The sequence below is a fragment of the Balaenoptera acutorostrata genome, chromosome 20 (assembly GCF_949987535.1).
Source record: "Balaenoptera acutorostrata chromosome 20, mBalAcu1.1, whole genome shotgun sequence".
NCBI classification, from domain to species: domain Eukaryota; kingdom Metazoa; phylum Chordata; class Mammalia; order Artiodactyla; family Balaenopteridae; genus Balaenoptera; species Balaenoptera acutorostrata.
In genome coordinates, this window is record NC_080083.1 from 49,732,300 (window position 1) to 49,756,080 (window position 23,781).

General features: G+C 39.5%; 1 protein-coding gene across 3 annotated transcripts in view; it reads left to right on the plus strand.

Moving 5' to 3' along the window:
• CEP95 (centrosomal protein 95) overlaps positions 1 to 23,560 on the plus strand; it is a 66,897-nt gene extending 43,337 nt beyond the window's left edge. For 2 of the 3 annotated variants that reach the window (XM_057535542.1, XM_057535543.1), the window contains 9 exons: positions 15,123 to 15,262; positions 16,071 to 16,160; positions 17,269 to 17,398; positions 18,182 to 18,351; positions 18,465 to 18,539; positions 19,738 to 19,890; positions 22,433 to 22,579; positions 22,868 to 22,939; positions 23,225 to 23,560. In XM_057535542.1, the coding sequence (XP_057391525.1) occupies positions 15,123 to 15,262; positions 16,071 to 16,160; positions 17,269 to 17,398; positions 18,182 to 18,351; positions 18,465 to 18,539; positions 19,738 to 19,890; positions 22,433 to 22,579; positions 22,868 to 22,939; positions 23,225 to 23,401 (1,154 nt within the window). In that variant the 3' untranslated portion in view covers positions 23,402 to 23,560. Of the gene's footprint in view, positions 1 to 15,122; positions 15,263 to 16,070; positions 16,165 to 17,268; positions 17,399 to 18,181; positions 18,352 to 18,464; positions 18,540 to 19,737; positions 19,891 to 22,432; positions 22,580 to 22,867; positions 22,940 to 23,224 lie in introns of all 3 variants that reach the window. The other variant, XM_057535544.1, reaches the window with a different exon arrangement.
• The last annotated feature ends 221 nt before the right edge of the window (positions 23,561 to 23,781 follow it).

A 23,781-nucleotide genomic window follows, 5' to 3' on the forward strand; every position in this document is an offset into this window, starting at 1 on the left:
GGGTGACTGTTTCCTTTCCCGTGTTAGGGAAGTTTTCATCTGTTATCTCTCCCAGTATTTTCTCAGGTCCTTTCCCTCTCTCTTCTCCTTCTGGGACCCCTATAATGTGAATGTTGGTGCATTTAATGACCAGATGTCTCTTAGACTGTCCTCATCTCTTTTCATTCTTTTTTCTTTTTTCTGTTCCTTGGCAGTGATTTCCACCATTCTGTCTTCCAGCTCACTTATTCGTTCTTCTGCCTCAGTTATTCTGCAATTGATTCTTTCTAGTGTATTTTTCATTTCAGTTATTGTAGTGTATTCATCTCTATTCTTTAGTTGTTCTAGGTCTTTGTTAAACACTCTTTGTATCTTCTTGATCTGTGTTTCCATTCTTTTTCTGAGATCTTAGATCATCTTTACTATCATTACTCTGAATTCTTTTTTGCATAGATTGCCTATCTCCACTTCACATAGTTGTTCTCCTTGGGTTTTATCTTGTTCCTTCATCTGGGACATATTTCTCTGCTGTCTCATTTTTTTTTAACATCTTTATTGAAGTATAATTGCTTTACAATGGTGTGTTAGTTTCTGCTTTAAAACAAAGTGAATCAGTTATATATATACATATGTTCCCATATCTCTTCCCTCTTGCATCTCCCTCCCTCCCACCCTCCGTATCCCACCCCTCTAGGTGGTCACAAAGCACCGATCTGATCTCCCTGTGCTATGCGGCTGCTTCCCACTAGCTATCTATTTTACATTTGGTAGTGTATATATGTCCATGACACTCTCTCACCCTGTCACATCTCACTCCTCCCCCTCCCCATATCCTCAAGTCCATTCTTTAGTAGGTCTGTGTCTTTATTCCCATCTTGCCACTAGGTTCTTCATGTCCTTTTTTTTTTTTTCCTTAGATTCCATATATATGTGTTAGCATACTGTATTTGTTTTTCTCTTTCTGACTTACTTCACTCTGTATGACAGACTCTAACTCCATCCACCTCATTACAAATACCTCCATTTCATTTCTTTTTATGGCTGAGTAATATTCCATTGTATATATGTGCCACATCTTCTTTATCCATTCATCCAATGATGGACACTTTGGTTGCTTCCATGTCCTGGCTATTGTAAATAGAGCTGCAATGAACATTTTGGTACATGACTCTTTTTGAATTATGGTTTTCTCAGGTTATATGCCCAGTAGTGGGATTGCTGGGTCATATGATAGTTCTATTTTTAGTTTTTTAAGGAACCTCCATACTGTTTTCCATAGTGGCTGTATCAATTTACATTCCCACCAACAGTGCAAGAATGTTCCCTTTTCTCCACACCCTCTCCAGCATTTATTGTTTCTAGATTTTTTGATGATGGCCATTCTGACCGGTGTGAGATGATACCTCATTGTAGTTTTGATTTGCATTTCTCTAATGATTAAGGATGTTGAGCATTCTTTCATGTGTCTGTTGGGCATCTGTATATCTTCTTTGGAGAAATGTCTGTTTAGGTCTTCTGCCCATTTTTGGATTGGGTTGTTTGTTTTTTTGTTACTGAGCTGCATGAGCTGCTTGTAAATCTTGGAGATTAATCCTTTGTCAGTTGCTTCATTTGCAAATATTTTCTCCCATTCTGAGGGTTGTCTTTTGGTCTTGTTTATGGTTTCCTTTGCTGTGCAAAAGCTTTTAAGTTTCATTAGGTCCCATTTGTTTATTTGTGTTTTTATTTCCATTTCTCTAGGAGCTGGGTCAAAAAGGATCTTGCTGCGATTTATGTCATAGAGTGTTCTGCCTATGTTTTCCTCTAAGAGTTTGATAGTGTCTGGCTTAACATTTAGGTCTTTAATCCATTTTGAGTTTATTTTTGTGTATGGTGTCAGGGAGTGTTCTTGTTTCATACTTTTACATGTACCTGTCCAATTTTCCCAGCACCACTTATTGAAGAGACTGTCTTTTCTCCACTGTATACGCTTGCCTCCTTTATCAAAGATAAGGTGACCATATGTGCGTGGGTTTATCTCTGGGCTTTCTATCCTGTTTCATTGATCTATATTTCTGTTTTTGTGCCAGTACCAAACTGTCTTGATTACTGTAGCTTTGTAATATAGTTTGAAGTCAGGGAGCCTGATTCCTCCAGCTCCATTTTTCGTTCTCAAGATTGCTTTGGCTATTCGGGGTCTTTTGTGTCTCCATACAAATTGTGAAATTTTTTGTTCTAGTTCTGTGAAAAATGCCTGTGGTAGTTTGATAGGGATTGCATTGAATCTGTAGATTGCTTTGGGTAGTAGAGTCATTTTCACAATGTTGATTCTTCCAATCCAAGAACATGGTATATCTCTCCATCTATTTGTATCATCTTTAATTTCTTTCATCAGTGTCCTATAATTTTCTGCATATAGGTCTTTTGTCTCCCTAGGTAGGTTTATTCCTAGATATTTTATTCTTTTTGTTGCAATGGTAAACGGGAGTGTTTTCTTAATTTCACTTTCAGATTTTTCATCATTAGTATATAGGAATGCAAGAGATTTCTGTGCATTAATTTTGTATCCTGCTACTTTACCAAATTCATTGATTAGCTCTAGTAGTTTTCTAGTGGCAGTTTTTGGATTCTCTATGTATAGTATCATGTCATCTGCAAACAGTGACAGCTTTACTTCTTCTTTTCCGATTTGGATTCCTTTTATTTCTTTTTCTTCTCTGATTGCTGTGGCTAACACTTCCAAAACTTTGTTGAATAATAGTGGTGAGAGTGGGCAACCTTGTCTTGTTCCTGATCTTAGTGAAAATGGTTTCAGTTTTTCACCATTGAGGACAATGTTGGCTGTGGGTTTGTCATATATGGCCTTTATTATGTTGAGGAAAGTTCCCTCTATGCCTACTTTCTGCAGGGCTTTTATCATAAATGGGTGTTGTATTTTGTCAAAAGCTTTCTCTGAATCTATTGAGATGATCATATGGTTTTTCTCCTTCAGTTTGTTAATATGATGTATCACGTTGATTGATTTGCGTGTACTGAAGAATCCTTGCATTCCTGGAATAAACCCCACTTGATCATGGTGTATAATCCTTTTAATGTGCTGTTGGATTCTGTTTGCTAGTATTTTGTTGAGGATTTTTGCATCTATGTTCATCAGTGATATTGGCCTGTAGTTTTCTTTCTTTGTGACATCTTTGTCTGGCTTTGGTATCAGGGTGATGGTGGCCTTGTAGAATGAGTTGGGGAGTGTTCCTTCCTCTGCAATATTTTGGAAGAGTTTGAGAAGGATAGGTGTTAGCTCTTCTCTAAATGTTTGATAGAATTCACCAGTGAAGCCATCTGGTCCTGGGCTTTTGTTTGTTGGAAGATTTTTAATCACAGTTTCAATTTCAGTGCTTGTGATTGGTCTGTTCATATTTTCTATTTCTTCCTGGTTCAGTCTCGGTAGGTTGTGCATTTCTAAGAATCTGTCCATTTCTTCCAAGTTGTCCATTTTATTGGCATGGAGTTGCTTGTAGTAATCTCTCATGATCGTTTGTATTTCTGCAGTGTCAGTGGTTACTTCTCCTTTTTCATTTCTAATTCTATTGATTTGAGTCTTCTCCCTTTTTCTCTTGATGAGTCTGGCTAATGGTTTGTCAATTTTGTTTATCTTCTCGAAGAACCAGCTTTTAGTTTCATTGATTTTTGCTATTGTTTCCTTCATTTCTTTTTCATTTATTTCTGATCTGATCTTTATGATTTCTTTCCTTCTGCTAGCTTTGGGGTTTTTTTGCTCTTCTTTCTCTAATTGCTTTAGATGCAAGGTTAGGTTGTTTATTCGAGATGTTTCCTGTTTCTTGATGTAGGCTTGTATTGCTATAAACTTCCCTTTTAGAACTGCTTTTGCTGCATCCCATAGGTTTTGGGTCGTCGTGTCTCCATTGTCATTTGTTTCTAGGTATTTTTTGATTTCCCCTTTGATTTCTTCAATGATCACTTCGTTATTAAGTAGTGTATTGTGTAGCCTCCATGTGTTTGTATTTTTTACAGATCTTTTCCTGTAATTGATATCTAGTCTCATAGTGTTGTGGTCGGAAAAGATACTTGATACGATTTCAATTTTCTTAAATTTACCAAGGCTTGATTTGTGACCCAATATATGATCTATCCTGGAGAATGTTCCATGAGCACTTGAGAAAAATGTGTATTCTGTTGTTTTTGGGTGGAATGTCCTATAAATATCAGTTAAGTCCATCTTGTTTAATGTATCATTTAAAGCTTGTGTTTCCTTATTTATTTTCATTTTGGATGATCTGTCCATTGGTGAAAGTGGGGTGTTAAAGTCCCCTACTATGATTGTGTTACTGTCGATTTCCCCTTTTATGGCTGTTAGTATTTGCCTTATGTATTGAGGTGCTCCTATGTTGGGTGCATAAATATTTACAATTGTTATATCTTCCTCTTGGATCAATCCCTTGATCATTATATAGTGTCCTTCTTTGTCTCTTGTAATAGTCTTTATTTTTTTTATTTTTTTTTAATAGGGAGCATTTTCTTTTTTTTTTCAAATTTTATTTATTTATTTTATTTATGGCTGTGTTGGGTCTTCGTTTCTGTGCGAGGGCTTTCTCTAGTTGTGGCAAGTGGGGGCCACTCTTCAACGCGATGCGCAGGCCTCTCACTATCGCGGCCTCTCTTGTTGCGGAGCACAGGCTCCAGACGTGCAGGCTCAGTAATTGTGGCTCATGGGCCCAGCTGCTCCGCGGCACGTGGGATCTTCCCAGACCAGGACTCAAACCCGTGTGCCCTGCATTGGCAGGCAGGTTCTCAACCACTGCGCCACCAGGGAAGCCCAATAGTCTTTATTTTAAAGTCTATTTTGTCTGATATGAGAATTGCTACTCCAGCTTTCTTTTGATTTCCATTTGCATGGAATATCTTTTTCCATCCCCTCACTTTCAGTCTGTATGTGTCTCTAGGTCTGAAGTGGGTCTCTTGTAGACAGCATATATATGGGTCTTGTTTTTGTATCCATTCAGCCAGTCTGTGTCTTTTGGTGGGAGCATTTAATCCATTTACATTTAAGGTAATTATTGATATGTATGTTCCTATTCCCATTTTCTTAAATGTTTTGGGTTTGTTGTTGTAGGTGTTTTCCTTCTCTTGTGTTTCTTGCCTAGAGAAGTTCCTTTAGCATGTTGTAAAGCTGGTTTGGTGGTGCTGAACTCTCTCAGCTTTTGCTTGTCTGTAAAGGTTTTAATTTCTCCATCAAATCTGAATGAGATCCTTGCTGGGTAGAGTAACCTTGGTTGTAGGTTTTTCTCCTTCATCACTTTAAGTATATCCTGCCACTCCCTTCTGGCTTGCAGAGTTTCTGCTGAAAGATCAGCTGTTAACCTTATGGGGATTCCCTTGTGTGTTATTTGTTGTTTTTCCCTTGCTGCTTTTAATATGTTTTCTTTATATTTAATTTTTGATAGTTTGATTAATATGTATCTTGGCGTGTTTCTCCTTCGATTTATCCTGTATGGGACTCTGTGCTTCCAGGACTTGATTAACTATTTCCTTTCCCATATTAGGGAAGTTTTCAACTATAATCTCTTCAAATATTTTCTCAGTCCCTTTCTTTTTCTCTTCTTCTTCTGGGACCCCTATAATTCGAATGTTGGTGCGTTTAATGTTGTCCCAGAGGTCTCTGAGACTGTCCTCAGTTCTTTTCATTCTTTTTTCTTTATTCTGCTCTGCAGTAGTTATTTCCACTATTTTATCTTCCAGGTCACTTATCCGTTCTTCTGCCTCAGGTATTCTGCTATTGATCCCGTCTAGGGTATTTTTAATTTCATTTATTGTGTTTTTCATCGTTGCTTGGTTCCTCTTTAGTTCTTCTACATCCTTGTTAAATGTTTCTTGCATTTTGTCTATTCTGTTTCCAAGATTTTGGATCATCTTTACTATCATTATTCTGAATTCTTTTTCAGGTAGATTGCCTATTTCCTCTTCATTTGTTAGGTCTGGTGTGTTTTGACCCTGCTCCTTCACCTGCTGTGTGTTTTTTTGTCTTCTCATTTTGCTTATCTTACTGTGTTTGGGGTCTCCTTTTCACAGGCTGCAGGTTCGTAGTTCCCGTTGTTTTTGGTATCTGTCCCCAGTGGCTAAGGTTGGTTCAGCGGGTTGTGTAGGCTTCCTGGTGGAGGGGACTAGTGCCTGTGTTCTGTTGGATGAGGTTGGATCTTGTCTTTCTGGTGGGCACGTCCACGTCTGGTGGTGTGTTTTGGGGTGTCTGTGGCCTTATTATGATTTTAGGCAGCCTCTCTGCTAATGGATGGGGCTATGTTCCTGTCTTGCTAGTTGTTTGGCATAGGGTGTCCAGCACTGTAGCTTGCTGGTCGTTGAGTGAAGCTGGGTCTTGATGTTGAGATGGAGATCTCTGAGAGATTTTCACTGTTTGGTATTACGTGGAGCTGGGAGGTCTCTTGTGGACCAGTGTCCTGAAGTTGGCTCTCCCACCTCAGAGGCACAGCCCTGATGCCTGGCTGGAGCACCAAGAGCCTTTCATCCACACAGCTCAGAGTATAAGGGAGAAAAAAATAGAAAGGAAGAAAGAAAGAAAGAGGATAAAATAAAATAAAATAAAGCTATTATAATAAAAAATAAAAAAATTATTAAGAGTAAATGTATTCAGGAAAAAATTTTTTTAATTTTTAAAGGTAGATTTATTAATTTTTTATAATAAAAAATAAGAAAAAAATTACTAAGAAAAAATTTATTAAGAAAAAAATTTTTTAATTTTTTTTAAAATAAAAAATATGAAAAAACTTACTAAAAAATTTTTTTTTAATTTCTAAAAATAGAAAATAAGGAAAAATTATTAAGAAAACATTTATTAGGGAAAAAAAAAAAAAAACGGATGGACCTAACCCTAGGACTAATGGTGAAAGCAAAGCTATACAGACAAAATCTCACCGAGAAGCATACACATATCCACTCACAAAAAAAGGAAAAGGGGAAAAATTAATATCTCCTGCTCCCAGAGTCCCCCTCCTGAATTTGGGCTGATTCGTTGTCTATTCAGGTATTCAACAGATGCAGGCACATCAGGTTGTTTGTGGAGCTTTAATCTGCTGCTTCTGAGGCTGCTGGGAGAGATGTCCCTTTCTCTTCTTTGTTTGTACAGCTCCCGGGGTTCAGCTTTGGATTTGGATCCACCTCTGCATGTAGGTCGCCTGAGGGCGTCCGTTCCCGCCCAGACAGAACGGGGTTAAAGGAGCAACTGCTTCGGGGGCTCTGGCTCACTCAGGCCGGGGGGAGGGAGGGGTACGGAGGAGGCGGGGCGAGCCTGTGGCGGCAGAGGCCGGCGTGACGTTGCAGCAGCCTGAGGCGCGCCGTGTGTTCTCCCGGGGAAGTTGTCCCCAGACCACGGGAGCCCGGCAGCGGCGAGCTGCACCGGCTCCCAGGAGGGGCGGTGTGGAGAGTGACCTGTGCTCGCACACAGGCTTCTTGGTGGCGGCAGCAGCAGCCTTAGCGTCTCATGCCCGTCTCTGGGGTCCGCGCTGATAGCCGCGGCTTGCGCCAGTCTCTGGAGTTCGTTTAGGCGGTGCTCTGAATCCCCTCTCCTTGCGTGCCGCGAAACAAAGAGGCAAGAAAAAGTCTCTTGCCTCTTCGGCGGCTGCAGACTTTTTCTCGGGCTCCCTCGCGGCTAGCTGTGGCACACTAGCCCCCCTCAGGCTGTGTCACGCCGCCAGCTCCAGTCCTCTCCCTGCGATCCGACCGAAGCCGAGCCTCAGCTCCCAGCCCCCGCCCGCCCCGGCGGGTGAGCAGACAAGCCTCTCGGGCTGGTGAGCGCTGCTCGGCGCCAAGCCTCCGTGCGGGAATCTCTCTGCTTTTCCCTCTGTGCCCCTGTTGCTGTGGGATCCGCGCTGATAGCCGCGGCTCGCGCCCATCTCTGGAGTTCGTTAAGGCGGCGCTCTGAATTCCGTCTCCTTGTGCACCGTGAAACAAAGAGGCAAGAAAAAGTCTCTTGCCTCTTCAGCAGCTGCAGGCTTTTTCCCAGACTCTCTCCTGGCTAGCACTGAAGCCCGAGCCTCAGCTCCCAGCCCCGCCCACCCCGGCGGCTGAGCAGACAAGCCTCTCGGGCTGGTGAGTGCTACTCAGCACCGATCCTCCATGCGGGAATCTCTTCGCTTTGCCCTCTGCACCCCTGTGGCTGCGCTCTCCTCCGTGGCTCTGAAGCTTCCCCCCTCTGCCACCCGCAGTCTCTGCCCACGAAGGGGCTTCCTAGTGTGTGGAAACCTTTCCTCCTTCACGGCTCCCTCTCACTGGCGCAGGTCCCATCCCTATTCTTTTGTCTCTGTTATTTCTTTTTTCTTTTGCCCTACCCTAGTACGTGGGGATTTTCTTGCCTTTTGGGAGGTCTGACGTCTTCTGCCAGCGTTCAGTAGGTGTTCTGTAGGAGCAGTTCCACGTGTAGATGTGTTTCTACTGTATCTGTGGGAAGGAAGGTGATCTCTGCGTCTTACTCTTCCGCCATCTTGCCCTTCCTCCCTGCTGTCTCATTTTGTTTAACTTTCTGTGATTGAGGTTTCCATTCCGCAGGCTGCAGGGTAGAGGCTCTTCTTGCTTCTGCTGTCTGCCCCCTGGTGGATGAGGCTGTCTAAGAGGCTTGTGCAGGCTTCCTGGTGGGAGGGACTGGCTCCTGCCCACTGGTGGGCGGAGCTGGGTCTTGTCCCTCTGGTGGGCTGGGCCATATCAAGGGGTGTGTTAAGCGGGCAGCTGTGTGCTCAGGAAGACTCTAAGCAGCCTGCCTGCTGGTGTGTGGGGCTGTGTTACTGCCCCGTGGGCCGTTTGGCCTGAGACATCCCAGCACACAGCCAGCTCACAGGCTGTTGGGTAGGGCCAGGTCCTGGTAAGAAAATGGCAGCCTCCAGGAGGGCTCATGCTGATGAGTACTTCCCAGAAGTACCGCCACCTGTGTCTTTCTCCCTGAAGTGAACCACAGCCACCCCCTGCCTCCACAGGAGGCACTCCAATACTAGCAGATAGGTCTGGCCCAGTCTCTTATGAGATCACTGCTTTTTTCCTTGGGTCCTGGTGCACGCAAGACCTTGTGTGCACCCTCTAAGGGTGGAGTTTCTGTTTTCCCCAGTCCTGTGGGAGTCCTGTGATCAAACCCCACTGGCCTTCAAAGCCAGATTCCCTGAGAGCTCCTCCTCCCGTTGCCAGACCCCCAGGCTTGGGAGCCTGTCATGGGGTTCAGAACTTTCACTCCTGTGGGAGAACATCCGTTATCTCATGTAGATACAAAAGAAAAAATATTTCACTTGTGATGAGAACTTTTAGTATCTACTTTCTTAACTTTCAAATACACCATCACAGCAGGGTTAACTATAGTCATCATGCTGTGCATTACATCCCTAGTACTTATTTTACAACTGGAAGTTTGTACCTTTTGACCAGTTCCCCCACCCTTTACCCCCTGCCTCTAGTAACCACAAATCTGATCTCTTTTTATATGAGTTTGGCTTTTTTTTTTTTTAAGATTTCCACATTTAAGTGAGTTTGGGTTTGTTTTTTTTTTTTCAGTTACACATACAGGTGATTTCATACAGTATTTGTCTTTCTGTCTGACTTATTTTACTTAGCAAAATGGAATCAAGGTCCATCCATGTTGTCACAAATGGTGGAATTTCCTTCTTTCTTACGACTGAATAACATTTCATTGTATGTATATACCACATCATCTTTATCCATTCATCTGTCAGTGGACACTTAACTATTGTTCCATATCTTGGTTATTGTAAATAATGCTGCTTTGAATATGGGGAAACAGATATCTCTTTGACATAGTGTTTTTGTTTCCCTTGTATATATTCCCAGAGATTAAATTGATGGATCATATGGTAATTCTATTTTCAATTATTTGAGGACCTTCCATATTGTTTTCCATAATGGCTGTACCAATTTATAATCCCACCAGCAGTGCACAGTGGTTTCCTTTCCTCCACATCCTTGCCAACACTTGTTACTTCTTTTTGATGATAGCCATTCTAACAGGTGTGAGATGACATCTCATTGTAGTTTTAATTTACATTTCCCTAATGATTAGTGCTGTTGAGCACCTTGTCATGTACCTGTTGGCCATTTGTATATCTTCTTTGGAAAAATGTCTCTTCAGGTCTTTTATCCATTTTTAAATTGAATTATTTGGTTTTTTGCTGTTGAGTTGTAAGCATTCTTTATATATTTTATATAGTAACCCCTTATCAGATACCTGATTTGCAGATTTTTTCTCCATTCTGTAGGTGGTTTTTTTCATTTCTTTGATCGTTTCTTTTGTGGTGCAGAAGAATTTTACTTTGATATAGTTCCACCTGTTTATTTTGGTGCTTGACTTTAGGTGTCATATCTTTGTTTTTTACTGTAGGCATTTATTGCTATGAACTTCCTCTTACAACTGTTTTTGCTGCATCCCATAAGTTTTGGTATATTGTTGTATTTCCATTTTCATTTTTCTTAAGATTTTAAAAATTTCTCTTTTGATTTCTTTGACCCACTGGTTGGCTAGTATGATATTGCTTAATCTCCATGTATTTGTGAATTTCCCATTTTCTTCTAGTAATTGATCTCTAGTTTTATACTATCATGGTCAGAAAAGATGCTTGATATGATTTCAGTCATTTAGAATTTTCAAAGACTTGTTTTGTGGCCTAACATATGATCTATCCCAGAGAATGTTTCATGTGCGTTGGAGAAGAATGTGTATTCTGCTGCTTTGGCATAAGAGTTTTCTGTAAATGTCTGTTAAGTTATCTGGACTAACATGTAATTTAAGTCCAGTTTCCGTATTGATCTGTCTGGGTGATCTATCCACTGCTGAAAGTGGGGAATCAAAGTCCCCTACTGTTTTTGTACTATTATTTCTCCCTTTAGGTCTGTTAATATTTGCTTTATATATTTATATATTTAGATACTCCTATGTTAGGTGCAAAAAACTTACATAAAATTATATTTTTCTTATGAATTGACCCTTTTATTATTGTATAATGATCTTATTTGTTTCTCATTATAGTTTTTGTCTTAAAGTCTATTTTGTCTGTTAGAAGTATAGCTACTACCCCAGCTTTCTTTAGGTTTCCATTTGTATGGAATATCTTTTCCCACCCCTTCACTGTTAAGTCTGTGTGTGTCCTTAAAGATGGAGTCTCTTGTAGGCAGCATAGTTGGGTCTTTTTTTATTTTTAATCCATTCAGCTACTCAGTGTGTTTTGATTGGAGAATTTAGTCCATTTACATTTCAAGTAATTATTTACTGATTGATAGGGTCTAAATGTTGTCATTTTGTTAATTGTTTTCTGGCTGCTTTGTAATTGCTTTGTTCCTTTCTTCTTTTCTTGCTGTCTTCCTTTGTGACTTGAGGATTTTCCCTAATAGTAGCTTAGATTTCTTTCTCTTTATGTTTTGTGTATCTGTTATAAGTTTCTGCTTTGTGGTTACCATAAGGCTTATATAAAACATATTTATAACAGCATATTTTAAGGTGATAAGTTGAAACACATATTAAAGTTCTACATTTTAACTTTCCCTTCATTTTACGTTTTTGATGTCACATTTTACATTTTTTTCCCTTGTGTATACATTAACAAATTATTGTAGTTATAGTTATTTTTACTTTTTGTTTGTCAATCTTCATACTAGATTTGGTATATGACTTTACCACCATTATAACATTAGAGTATTCTGAATTTAAATAACTATTTATCTTTACCAATGAGATTTATACTTTTCTATATGTTTTCCTGTTACTAATTAGCACCCTTTTATTGCAGCTTGAAAACGTCCCTTTAACGGAGTGGCCTAGTGTTTAGGATTCCAGACTTTCACTGCCATGGCCTGGGTTCAATCCCTGCCTGGGGAACTGAGAACCCACAAGCTGCATGGTACAGTGCAGCCAAAAAAAAAAAAAAAAAAGTCCCTGTAAAATTTTTTGTAAGGCTGTACTAATGTTGATGAACTCCTCATTCATTCAGCTTTTGCTTGTCCGGAAAGCTCTTTATCTCTCCTTCAATTCTGAAGGACAGCTTTGCTGGGTAGAGTATTTTTGGTTGCAATTTTTCTTTCAGCAGTTTGAATATATTTTGCTGTTCTCTTCTGGCCTGCAAAGTTTCTGATGAAAAATCTATTGATAGTCTTATAGGGGTTTCCTTGTACGTAACAAGTTGCTTTTCTTTTACTGCTTTTAAGAGTCTCTCAAATTAAATTTGACAGTTTAATTATAATATTTCTCAGTGTGGGTCTCTGGATTTACCTTAAAGTTTCTGGGCTTCTTGGATCTGAATGTCTTGTTTCTTTCCCCAGATTAGGGGAGTTTTCAGCCATTATTTCTTTGTATAAGCTTTCTGCCACTTTCTCCTTTCTCCGTCTGGGATCCCTATAATGTGAATATTGGCCCACTTGATGGAGTCCTTTAAGTCATCTTCACTTTTTCTCATTGTTTTTTTCTTTTTGCTCTTCTGTTTGGATGAATTCCATTGCCCTAAGTTGGCTGATGCTTTCTCTTGCGTCACCTAGTCTGCTGTTGAACTCCATTATTGTATTCTTTTTTTTTTTAATTTATTTATTTATTTTTGGCCGCATTGGGTCTTTGTTGCTGCACGCAGGTTTTCTCTAGTTGCGGTGAGCAAGGGCTACGCTTCATTGTGGTGTGTGGGCTTCTCACTGCGGTGGCTTCTCCCGCTGCAGAGCACAGGCTCCAGGCACGCGGGCTTCAGTAGGTTGTGGCATGCGGGCTCCAGAGCGCAGGCTCAGCAGCTGTGGTGCACAGGCCTAGCTGCTCCGTGGCATGTGGGATCCTCCGGGACCAGGTCTCGAACCCGTGTCCCCTGCATTGGCAGGCAGACTCTCAACCTCCTTTATTGTATTCTTTAGCTCTGTGATTTGTTTGGTACTTAAAATTTTTTTTATTATTTTTTAAAAATATTTTTTTATGTTTGGTACTTTCTTATATTTTCTCTTCGTTAAAATTCTCACTTTGTTGAAATTCTCATTGTTCTCCTGACCTCAGTGAGCATCTTTATGACCATTATTTTGAACTCTTTATCAAGTAAATCCTTTATCCATTTCATCAAGATCTGTTTCTTGAGTTTTATCTTGTTCTTTTGTTTGGACATATTCTTCTGTTTCTTCGTTTTCCTGACTTTGTGTTGGTTTCTGTGCATTAGGTAAAACAGCCACTCTCCCAGTCTCGAAGGAGTAGTCTCGCATAGGAGATGACTCTTATCACTCAGCCCATCCCTAGCTCTTGGTTGGCTCTCAAATCTTTGTGTTTGTCCAAACCATTTTCTTCATTCTTAATGGCTACTAGTAGATTAAGGTGTGCCACAACCCTTTTTGATGTGGGTTTTTTCTCATGTGTCACTCAGCTAGTGTCTGGATTCCTTTCAGAGGGAATTATTCTATATTTAGTGTAGGTTTCAGTGTCTGTGGGAGGAGGTGAGTTCAGGAGCCTCTATTTTGCCATCTTGAACTGGACCGTCTCATCCCTGTCTTTATACTTTAATAGCATTGTGTTACTTGTCTAAATATACTATTGTTTTATGTTTTTTTAATATACATAGATATATATTATTCTGCAACTTTCTTCTTTTTTCTGTTAACATTGTTTTAAAAATCTATGTTGATATGTCCAGTTCTTCATTTTAACTACTGCATAGCTGAGTTCATACAGTGTACCCCATTTGTATGAGTATGTATTTTTATTTATGTATATATATGTGTCCCCCCCCCATTGCAGGACATATAGATTGTTTCCAGATTTCATAACTGCAAACAGTTCTGCAATGAACAACCTGTAATATGTGCAGAAGTTTCTCTAGGATCTATACTAGAATTGCTAGACTGAGGAGTTTACACTTTTTCACCATTGCCAAATTCCCCTCCAAAGTGATTGCACCAGTTTGTACTCATATCAGCAATGCATGACAGTTTCTGGTTTGCCACATCCTTGCAGATGTTTCCTACTGCTTGTTCAAATAATTATCCTGTCTTCTCACCAACTAAAATTGTGCATGTTTTCCATTCACTTTTATCGACTTTGGTCATCCCTTGTTTCTCTAGAAGCAGTCCATTTCTCATCCAAAATTTCCTTTTCAGTTTTGTTTTGTTTACTCCAAGAGTACTTTTTCCTTCTCTTGATTATTTCATCTCTCTTCCCTTAAATTTGGCTCAGGTAATCTCTAGGAACCCTCATCCAGTAACCTACATGTTTCCCTGACATGTACATTGTATCCCATCTTAAAAACACATTATAAGTTAAAATGTTATTTTTATTGGCTCTTCAGTTTCTAAAGAAGAATACATTGTGGACATAGTAAAAAGTGTTATTAAAACATCATTTAAAATAGATCATGCAAGTCAGTTTTACTTAACATCTTTAAGTTTTAAATTAGTTTGAAAGATTTGAATTAAAAGAGTGAAGAGAAAAATAAAAGCTCAGGGACATTTTAATTTTCTGGGAAAATTTATTTAGAAGGGTATCAAACAAATGTCCTTGACCTTAGAGCTATATTGAATTATTTGCTTTTCCAAAAAGGCATGGAGTCCCCCTCTTCACAATTAGCAGATTCCTGAGCATATTTATAAACGATGGAACATAAAAAGGTTTGTGGAGGGAAGTTATTCATTAGATCTCTTAGGCAGTATGGAATTAGGAGGGCTAGATTGCTAAGTAGGGAAGAACAGGACTGCTTAAAAATGCTAAACTACAGTAACCTTTGCATATAAGCATTCTGCTTTATAAGGATGTGTATATGTACTTACAGCCCCCTCCTCAGGACCTAGATAGGTAAAAGGATAGCAGACATACAGTTCAGATGGCTTTTTCTCCTCCACCACCACGAGTACTAAGTATAGGGCTTTGTGTGCAGCAGGCATTCCACATGTTGCTCCATTTTCAACCCAAAATTGAATATAGAACCTTAGTACTTCTTTGAGACATTTTGAGTACACATTATGTGCATTTGTCCATTTGCTTGGTGTGATTAAACATATAAACAAACAGAAATTAGTTATAGGAGAGAGTACATTTAGCACATCCATAGTCTCTTTGGATTTGGTAACAGTCAACTATTTGGTGCCCACTTAACATTTCTGAGTGTCAGAAACTGATGGTACATTTCTCTCTTGTATTGTAGGACTTGCCATGCATAGAAAGCCACCCTCCAGATCTCATTCACTTTCTCCATCTCCAATTAACAAAAACAAACAGTTCCATATGGAGAGAAAAAGGCAGCGAAAGCCAAAAGAAACAGATATCCGCCGATTTCAAGCAAAGGTATATCCCATCTCTTGACCGCCATTGGGCAGCAGGCATTACCATTTACCCTTAGCCAAATGCTACAGTGAACATGCTGTTGACTAAAGGCTTAAAATGCATTTAATATTCTTGAGCTGAGTGGATGACAAAATTATGTGACATAGCTTTTACGTCCCCCATTAGGGAACATAAAACTTGTACTCATGAAACTCTTAAGAAAACTAACCTTATTAGATATAGCTTAGTCAGTACTCTAGTGGGTTAAGAAAGTATATCAGTGTAGACAGGCATTTTCAGAGAGACCTTTAGAAATGAAGAGAATTTGAGGTGGATTAAATGTGACTAGCCATTTGAATTACAGATAGGATGAAAATGCCCAAACAGGAATGAGACCCCTCCTGTTAGGGTTCAACAGGAGAATGTATGATTACTAAGGAAGACTTTCTCCTGTGGAATAGGGATTTTGAAATGTAGCATAAATTTAGAACACTTAAGTTGTTTGCTACAGTATGTTTTATAATGGTGAAAACAAACTAATTTAGATGTCTTACAATAACATGTAACTTCAACTCACACGTAACTTCCACTCAAGTGTGTATCAAAATAATTACAGAACTGTGAGAACAAAAAGAATACATTATGTAAAGTTGTGTTTTATGTCCCAATTACGTATCTGTTAAATAATGTATATTTAATGATATATATAGCCTGAAAGGAACTTTAAAAAAGTGAATGGAATGGCAGAATCTTAGATTGATTTTTTTTCCTTCATTTTCATTTGTATGTTTTTAATAACTATAATATCATATGGCCTTTTCCCCTGTAGGCAATAACTGAAGCATTTGAAAAGGAACTAAGAAGAAATAAAGTTCAAGAGAATATTGGACCTCTAGGAATAAATGACAAGGAGGAAACAGTGGGTAAAAGTCTCTACTGTAATAAATGCCATTTGATCAGATCAGTGGAAAGTACAGAGATGATGTTTTTAAAAGGAAAAAAATCAACAGGGCCTTAATCGTTATTAGCCCCTTAGAAAAAAGCAGAATTTCATTTCATGATATGGGATTTTCTTTTATTCATAGGTAGGCAAGTTGCTAAAATGTGGCAAGACATGGTACCAAAAACTAGTATTTTTCCCTCCTGCCTAAAACTTTCATCAGTTTTTAAGGGCTTCTATTGCTTATCAGTTCACCAAGGCTTTAAAAGATAGTCTAGGCTGACAAGTTAAAGAGGGAGAGTAAAAGAAGACAGGAAATCCCAGTTGCTCCATGCCTGGTTGGAAGACACCCAAAGCATAAGTTTTCGTTGCCTTTCAAAAGAATAGTTACAGAAGCTAAATGAAAGCATGGAGACAATGCTTATGCTAAAATGTTCATAAACAAAACATAATATAGCATACAGTGTGGTTATAACTAAACATCGTTTAAGAACTTTTTTAATCTATGTGGAAAAGGTTGTCAAAAGAAGCAAGTACATCAGAACATCATTAGTAGTTGTATTTAGGGTGTGGGGCTATGGCAACTATGAAACTTGAAAAAGATTCAGTGCTTTTTCAAATTCCAAAGGATGCCAGAAACTAAAGAGGCATTTAACTTAGAGTAGGTAAATAACCAGACTGTAGAAATTTTTTTTTAATTAATTTATTTTTGGCTGTGTTGGGTCTTCGTTGTGGTGTGGGACTTCTCTTGTTGTGGAGCATTGGCTGTAGGTGCATGGGCTTCAGTAGTTGTGGCACACGGGCTCAGTAGTTGGTGGCTCGCAGCTCTAGAGCACAGGCTCAGTAGTTGTGGCACATGGGCTTAGCTGCTCCGTGGCATGTGGTATCTTCCTGGACCGGGACTCGAACCCGTGTCCCCTGCATTGGCAGGCAGATTCTTAACCACTGTGCCACCAGGGAAGTCCCCAGACTGTAGAAATTTGAAGTCAGGTGGTTTGGCTGGGGATTATGTTAGCTGTTTTTGTCCCTATGTAATATTTAAGATGATGTATGCTCATTTCTATTCTGTTTTATATCTGCTCCTAAGGAAAAAATATACAGAGAAACTGTTCATAAAGGAACTCCAAAACGTAGTCAGCCCTGGAAGATTTACTCTAGAAAAACCACAACTCCAGGTCCAAGAGGTGGCTTGCCAAAGCCAAATAAAGCAGTTCCAAGTAAGAACCACAAAATTGTACTTTATGGCAAACTGGCATCCTTTGAAAGTGTGTGGTATATGCCAAGGACACAGCACTGAGAACCAGCATCTACCAGTTAGCTGGAGAAAGTTCCCTCTTCTCTCACTGCCATATGCTAGATTTCTGTAAAGAGAGATCAAACTCTTAAATGAGGCATTTCTCTAAAACTCTTAAATATATACCAGTATATTGGCACCAAAGGAATGTGATGGCTGTGACCAGCTGTTCCAGCTTTAGCTTCACTCTGCTCACTCATGCTGGTTGTCTTTTGTTTCTGGGAAGTTGGTAGAACCAAAGGGATGCTCCAAAGCAAGCAGAGGGCCTGTCCAGCTCCTGTTATATTGACAGTTGGTGCCAGGGTACAGTTTCAAAGACCACTGGCCTTCTAACTACATCCCATCAGACAGAGACTTAGACTCCTCAGCCCTCCTGGGAGGCAGTTTGACCACACACACAGCATCCACCCCAGGCGCTGAATCAGCTGAGCAGTTAGGATGGACTTCACAAAACCAGCATGTCATCAGTCAGAAATGTTGAGGTTATTTTCATCCTTACTAGTAACTGGCTATCCCAATCAGAGAAGGAATGCAAAAGTAATAACACACTTTTAGAATTGTTCTTTTCAGGCTCAGAACCACATCACTTAGATAAGCTTTGATCTCCCAGGAAGGTGGGATGAGATTTCTTCTTAAAAGCTGTCAGCGAGTTTCTCAGATTAAGAGCATCTTTTTTTTTTTTTTTTTTTTTTTTTTAACCTTGCAGTGGAAGTGAATGAACACAGTCTCCTGCCCCTGATGCTGGAGCAGTTTCCATTTCTCTATGTTTCTGGTCAAACACTAAGCAAAATGTGGAAACAGCAAATTGCACAGGTTGAACAGCTCAGAAAAGATGCATATAGAGAAAATCGATCAAAGAAGAAACTCCAGGATGAAGTAAGATAACTGTCAATTAAGCATAAGAATAGAAACCAAAAAGGGGCAGAGCTTATCCTTGATAATCTAGTGAATAGAATAATTAACCTCGTTTCCTTGTATCCCACTTAAAGATAGAAGAAGCCTTGAGAAGGCACGACCTCCTTACTGTGCTTATCAAGAAAGAATATGAACATAACAAGAGACTGGTAAGTTATATTAATTACTTTTATTTGTACCAGCTGGGCAATATCCCCACTGACTCATACCTCTTACACTTACCTGTGGAAGCATTTAGGTCTCTAACCAAAATTGATGAGAGGGTAAGGTGCTAGGTACTTCATATACACAGTTTCATTTAGTCTTTACAGTAACATAATAGAAATGTTTTCTATGAAATGGAAAACCTGAAGCTTTGAGATGTTAACTTGCCCTGGGTCCCACCATAATCAGCAAGGGCAAGGTTGAGATTTTAATCCAGGTCTGTCTCTACCTCCAAGCCTCTTCGAGGTACCAGGTGGTTATAACTTAGTGTTTTTTGTCCTCTCCCTTCTTTCTTAGGTCCCAAATAGAAAGCTGAGGTTGTCTGTGCCTCCATTATAATTTGGACTGAGAATCGTACATAGTACATTATCCTCTGAGTATCATGAAGGGGGAGGACAAAGATCAAAGACAATAAGCCAGAGGAGGAAACTTGAGTATAGAGATAAGCAATGAGAACTATAATTCTAAGCAGTTCCAGAGAAAGAAGGGGAAGCCATCAGGAACTGCATGTGGGACTCTGGTGTGGGGGAAAAGAAAACAAGTATCTGGACACCTAGTTGAAGGCTTTGTGTACATGACTTCATTTCACCCTCACTACTTTGCTAAGATATCACCTAATTTCCTTAGTTCCGATGTAGATACTTTTGTTAACTCAAGCTCTGCTTGAACATCTTTGAGGGTGCCAGTTTTCTACTTAAGTAGGCATCTGGGTACGGCTTAGATGACTCCCTGGTGAAATGGGGAGATGAGATTCTCAGTCCATGAGGGTTGTTGCTGCTCTCTACAGCCTTGGGGGCTTATTGGGGCAGTTCTTTTTTTTTTTTTTTTTTTTTTTTGGCTGCGCAGCATATAGGATCTTAGTTCCCTGACCAGGGATTGAACCCGCACCCCCTGCAGTGGGAGTGTGGAGTCCTAACCACGGGACTGTGGGGCAGCTCTTCTGACTGAGGTGATGAACCTGCTAAAGGCTAAAGGATTTCTGGGGACGGACAGGCTTTCACACTCTCTGCCCAGCCAGCAGGCTGCTGGCCCTCCATACCCGGCTTACTGCCTGAAGACATGGTGTTGGGGAGTGGGACAGATGAGAGCACCAGAGTCTGTCTTCCTCTTGTCCTTACCTCTTTTTCCCCTTCCCTTTCTTAGCAAGACTTCAAGGACCGCATTCATAGGCAGAAGTTGACCCAATCAAAGATAAAAGAAAATCGGCAGCAGATTGTTCGTGCCCGAAAATATTATGATGATTATAGAGTTCAGCTGCGCTCAAAAATGATGAGAATGAGGACCCGGGAAGAAATGGTAAATATTGCTTTTCTGTCCAATCCAGTTAAGAAGGTAAATTTTGTCTGTTACCTTTTAGGACCACCTTCTTTGTGACTCTTGTCCCAATGTGAATCCAAAATCCAAACGCAAGTCCAAAATGCTGGCTAGAGTTCAGACTTGCCCACACCTCATTTTATTACCCCCATAGTGCATCCCAGTCTACTCTGTCTCTACTGCCTTTGTCTTTTTTTTTTAATTGTAGTTGGTTTACAGTGTTGTGTTAATTACTGCTATACAGTGAAGTGATTCATATATATATGAATATAATATATATATTATACATATATATACACACATTTTTTATATATTCTTTTCCATTATGGTTTATCGTAGCATACTGAATATAGTTCTCTGTGCTATACAGTAGGACCTTGTTGTTTATCCATCCTATATATAGAAGCTTGCATCTGCTAACCCCAATGTCCCACTCCATCCTTCCCCCAACCCCCTCCCTCAACCCTCTCTCCCTTGGCAGCCACCAGTCTGTTCTCTATGTCTGTGAGTCTGTTTCTGTTTGGTAGATAGGTTCATTTGTGTCATATTTTAGACTCCACAGATAAGTGGTATCTTATGGTATTTGTCCTTCTGACTTCACTTAGTATGATAATCACTAATTGCATCCATGTTGCTGCAAATGGCATTATTTTGTTCTTTTTTATGGCTGAGTAATATTCCATTGTATATAAATACCACATCTTTATCCATTCATCTGTTGATGGACATTTAGGTTGTTTCCATGTCTTGTTTATTGTGAATAGTGCTGCAGTGAACACAGGGGTTCATGTATCTTTTCAAATTAGTTTTGTCCGGATATATGCCTGGGAGTGCAATTGCTGGATCATATGGTAATTCTGATTTTAGTTTTTCTGAGGAACCGCCATACTGTTTTCCATAGTGGGTGCACCAGCTTACATTCCCACCAACAGTGTAGGAGGGTTCCCGTTTCACCGCACCCTCTCCAGCATTTATTTGTAGACTTTTTAATGATGGCCATTCTGACTGGTGTGAGGTGATACCTCATTATAGTTTTGATTTGCATTTCTCTAATAATTAGCGAAGTTGAGCATCTTTTCATGTGCCTCTTCATCTGTATTTCTCTACTGCCTTTATCTTAATGTGAGGTCTTAATTCCCTCTGACCTCCCAAGTGTCAGTACTTCTCCAGGACACCTGCTTTAGGGGTTTGGGAGCATGTTGTAAGAGACAGGAATTTAAGGTGTGATTAGATGACCTCGGATTCCACTCAAAACTGGGAAGATAATGTAGGACAGATATGCTGTGAGATCTTTCCACAAGGTAGCTTGGGATTCCAAACTAGCAATAAATTTCATCTCTAGAGTAAAACATTAAGGTAATTATACTTAACGGGATTAAATACTCTGAAGTGGGTCATACTATTATCCTCATTTCTAGAGGATACTACTAAGGCTTTGAGAGGTTAAGTAACTTGACACTAAGGCAATACTGCCGGCTGATGAATGCATGACTGTACTTTAGTAAGAATTCTTGATCAATCAGTGGAGGACAAGTGAGCATATCTGAATCCTTTGAACAATTTGTGTACCTGTGGCCTAGTTAGATGATAACCACATGGCCCTCAGTTATGCACGAGTGTACATGCAGCGTTTGTTTCTACTCTAGGGTTCTTTTTCCATATACATGGCTGCTTGAGAGTTCTTTTCTGAAAGTAGTAAAGAATCTTTGGGATACAGGAAAAGATGCTGAATACCATTAGTCATTTAAGAAATACAAATCAGACCCACAATGAGATAAACTCTCACCCACTAAGATGGCTAAAATAAAAAAGTGCTGGCAAGGATGTAGAGAAGTTAGAACACACATGCAGGGCTGGTGGGGTTATAAAATGGTGCAACCACTTTGAAATACAGTCTGGCAGTTCTTCAAAAGGTTAAACATATGATTCAGCACTTCTACTCCTAGGTAACTATACACAGATGTTCACAGCAGCACTATTTATAACAGCCAAGAAGAGAAAACAACGTCTACCAGTTGGTGAATTGATAAAGTGTGATAAATCCATACAGTAGAGTATTATGTGGCTATGAAAAAAAGAATTTCATAGTGATTCATGCTATAATATAGATGAACCTTGAAAAATTATGCTAAGTGAAAGAAGCCAGATACAAAAGGCCACATACTATATGATATCATTTATATGAAATGTCCAGAATAGGTAAATCTGTAGGCATAGAAAGTGGAGTAGTGATTGCGAGGGGGAGGGGGAGTGGCTGCTAATGGTTATGGGGTTTCTTTTTGGAGTGAAGAAAATGTTCTGCAGTTAGCAGTGATGGTTGCACAACTCTGAATATAGTAAAATCTACTGATTTATACATCTTACAAGGGTGAAGTTTATAGTATGTGAATTATATCTCAATAAAGCTGTTACTTTATACTGACTGTATTTCACAAAGATTTTTTACATACCTCTAGTTGGGCAGAATTTCATTCCTCCATGAAAATTCACCATGACTTTATTTTTCTGACTAAATAACTGGCAGATATTTAAGAAACTGTTTGAAGAAGGTTTACAAATTCAAAAGCAAAGATTACGAGACCTAAGAAACTATGCCAGAGAAAAGCGAGATGAACAAAAGAGACAGCACCAAAATGAATTGGACTCAATGGAGAACTACTATAAAGACCAGGTGGGTTCACTGCTGCTAGTTTACATTCTGACGTGCTTAATCCTGACCGCCCGGTGTCAGACATCAGCTTAGTCTGCTGAACAAGTAAGCCTCCACATATTAATTCGGAACTTGTCACTATACAGGTTGGACTGACTGAAATTTACGGTAAAATAAGCTAGTGCTTGACCACAGTACAGAATATTGCCCTGTTTCCATTAAAATAAAGATTTTAAGCCTATGAACATAAGAATTGTTACATTTAGACTACAGACAAATATAAGGTTTTTTTTTCTTCCCTGTAAACAGTTTTCATTGCTGGCAGAAGCCATATCACAGGAACGTCAAGAGCTCAAAGCCAGAGAGAAATCCCAGGCCCAGGTAATAATTAACAAGATAGAAATCATTTATGTACATTTTTAAGAAACAGAAAACAACTGTATACACTTTTTAAGGGGAATGGAGAGGATACTAATAAGATCGATCTACGATTCGAAACATGTATTCTGATTTTAACTTTACCTGTTCATGTCTCCGTAAGAGCTGCTGCAAAATTATTAAAATTACTGCAGAAGCTTGATGAGCAGGAAGGTGGAGAGGGAATAAAAATACATGAGGGCCTGGATCAATGTTGTGAATAGCAGGATGACATGAATTCTCTTTCAGATGTTGTATAAGGTGAAGAGGGAACTGAGATCTAAGATGGAGAAGGAAATTCAACAGCTGCAGTACATGATAACACAGAACGACGATGATGCTTTCTTCCGGGAACTGGAAGCTGAGCGCTTTGAATCTCGGCTTCATCTGGCTTCCTTTCAGTATAGTAAAAATCCCTTCCTGTGAGGCCAGACTTCCTAAGTGTGGACTTTACTGGCTCAATTCTAGCTCTGCCCTGGTAAACAATCTAACCCAGAAGAATCATTTCTAAATAACTTATCTATATACTGACTCTAATACTTTTTATGAAATAACTTTGAAAATAAAAATTGTTTTCTTAGTTTATTGCTTTGAATTTATGACCTAAAACTTTAAAAGAGGTGCACGAAAGCAATTGAGCAGCCAGCTCCTGAAGCCTATTGCTGTAGGTGAACAAAAACAGTAAAAAAAATAGCACTTGAGGACCCCAAAAATGATCTCTAAATCAGAAAGAAAAGAGCTAAAGTGTGGGCTTGTCATTAGAGGTGGGACTTACTTAGGGTTAAACCTTAAAGAAACGATGGTTA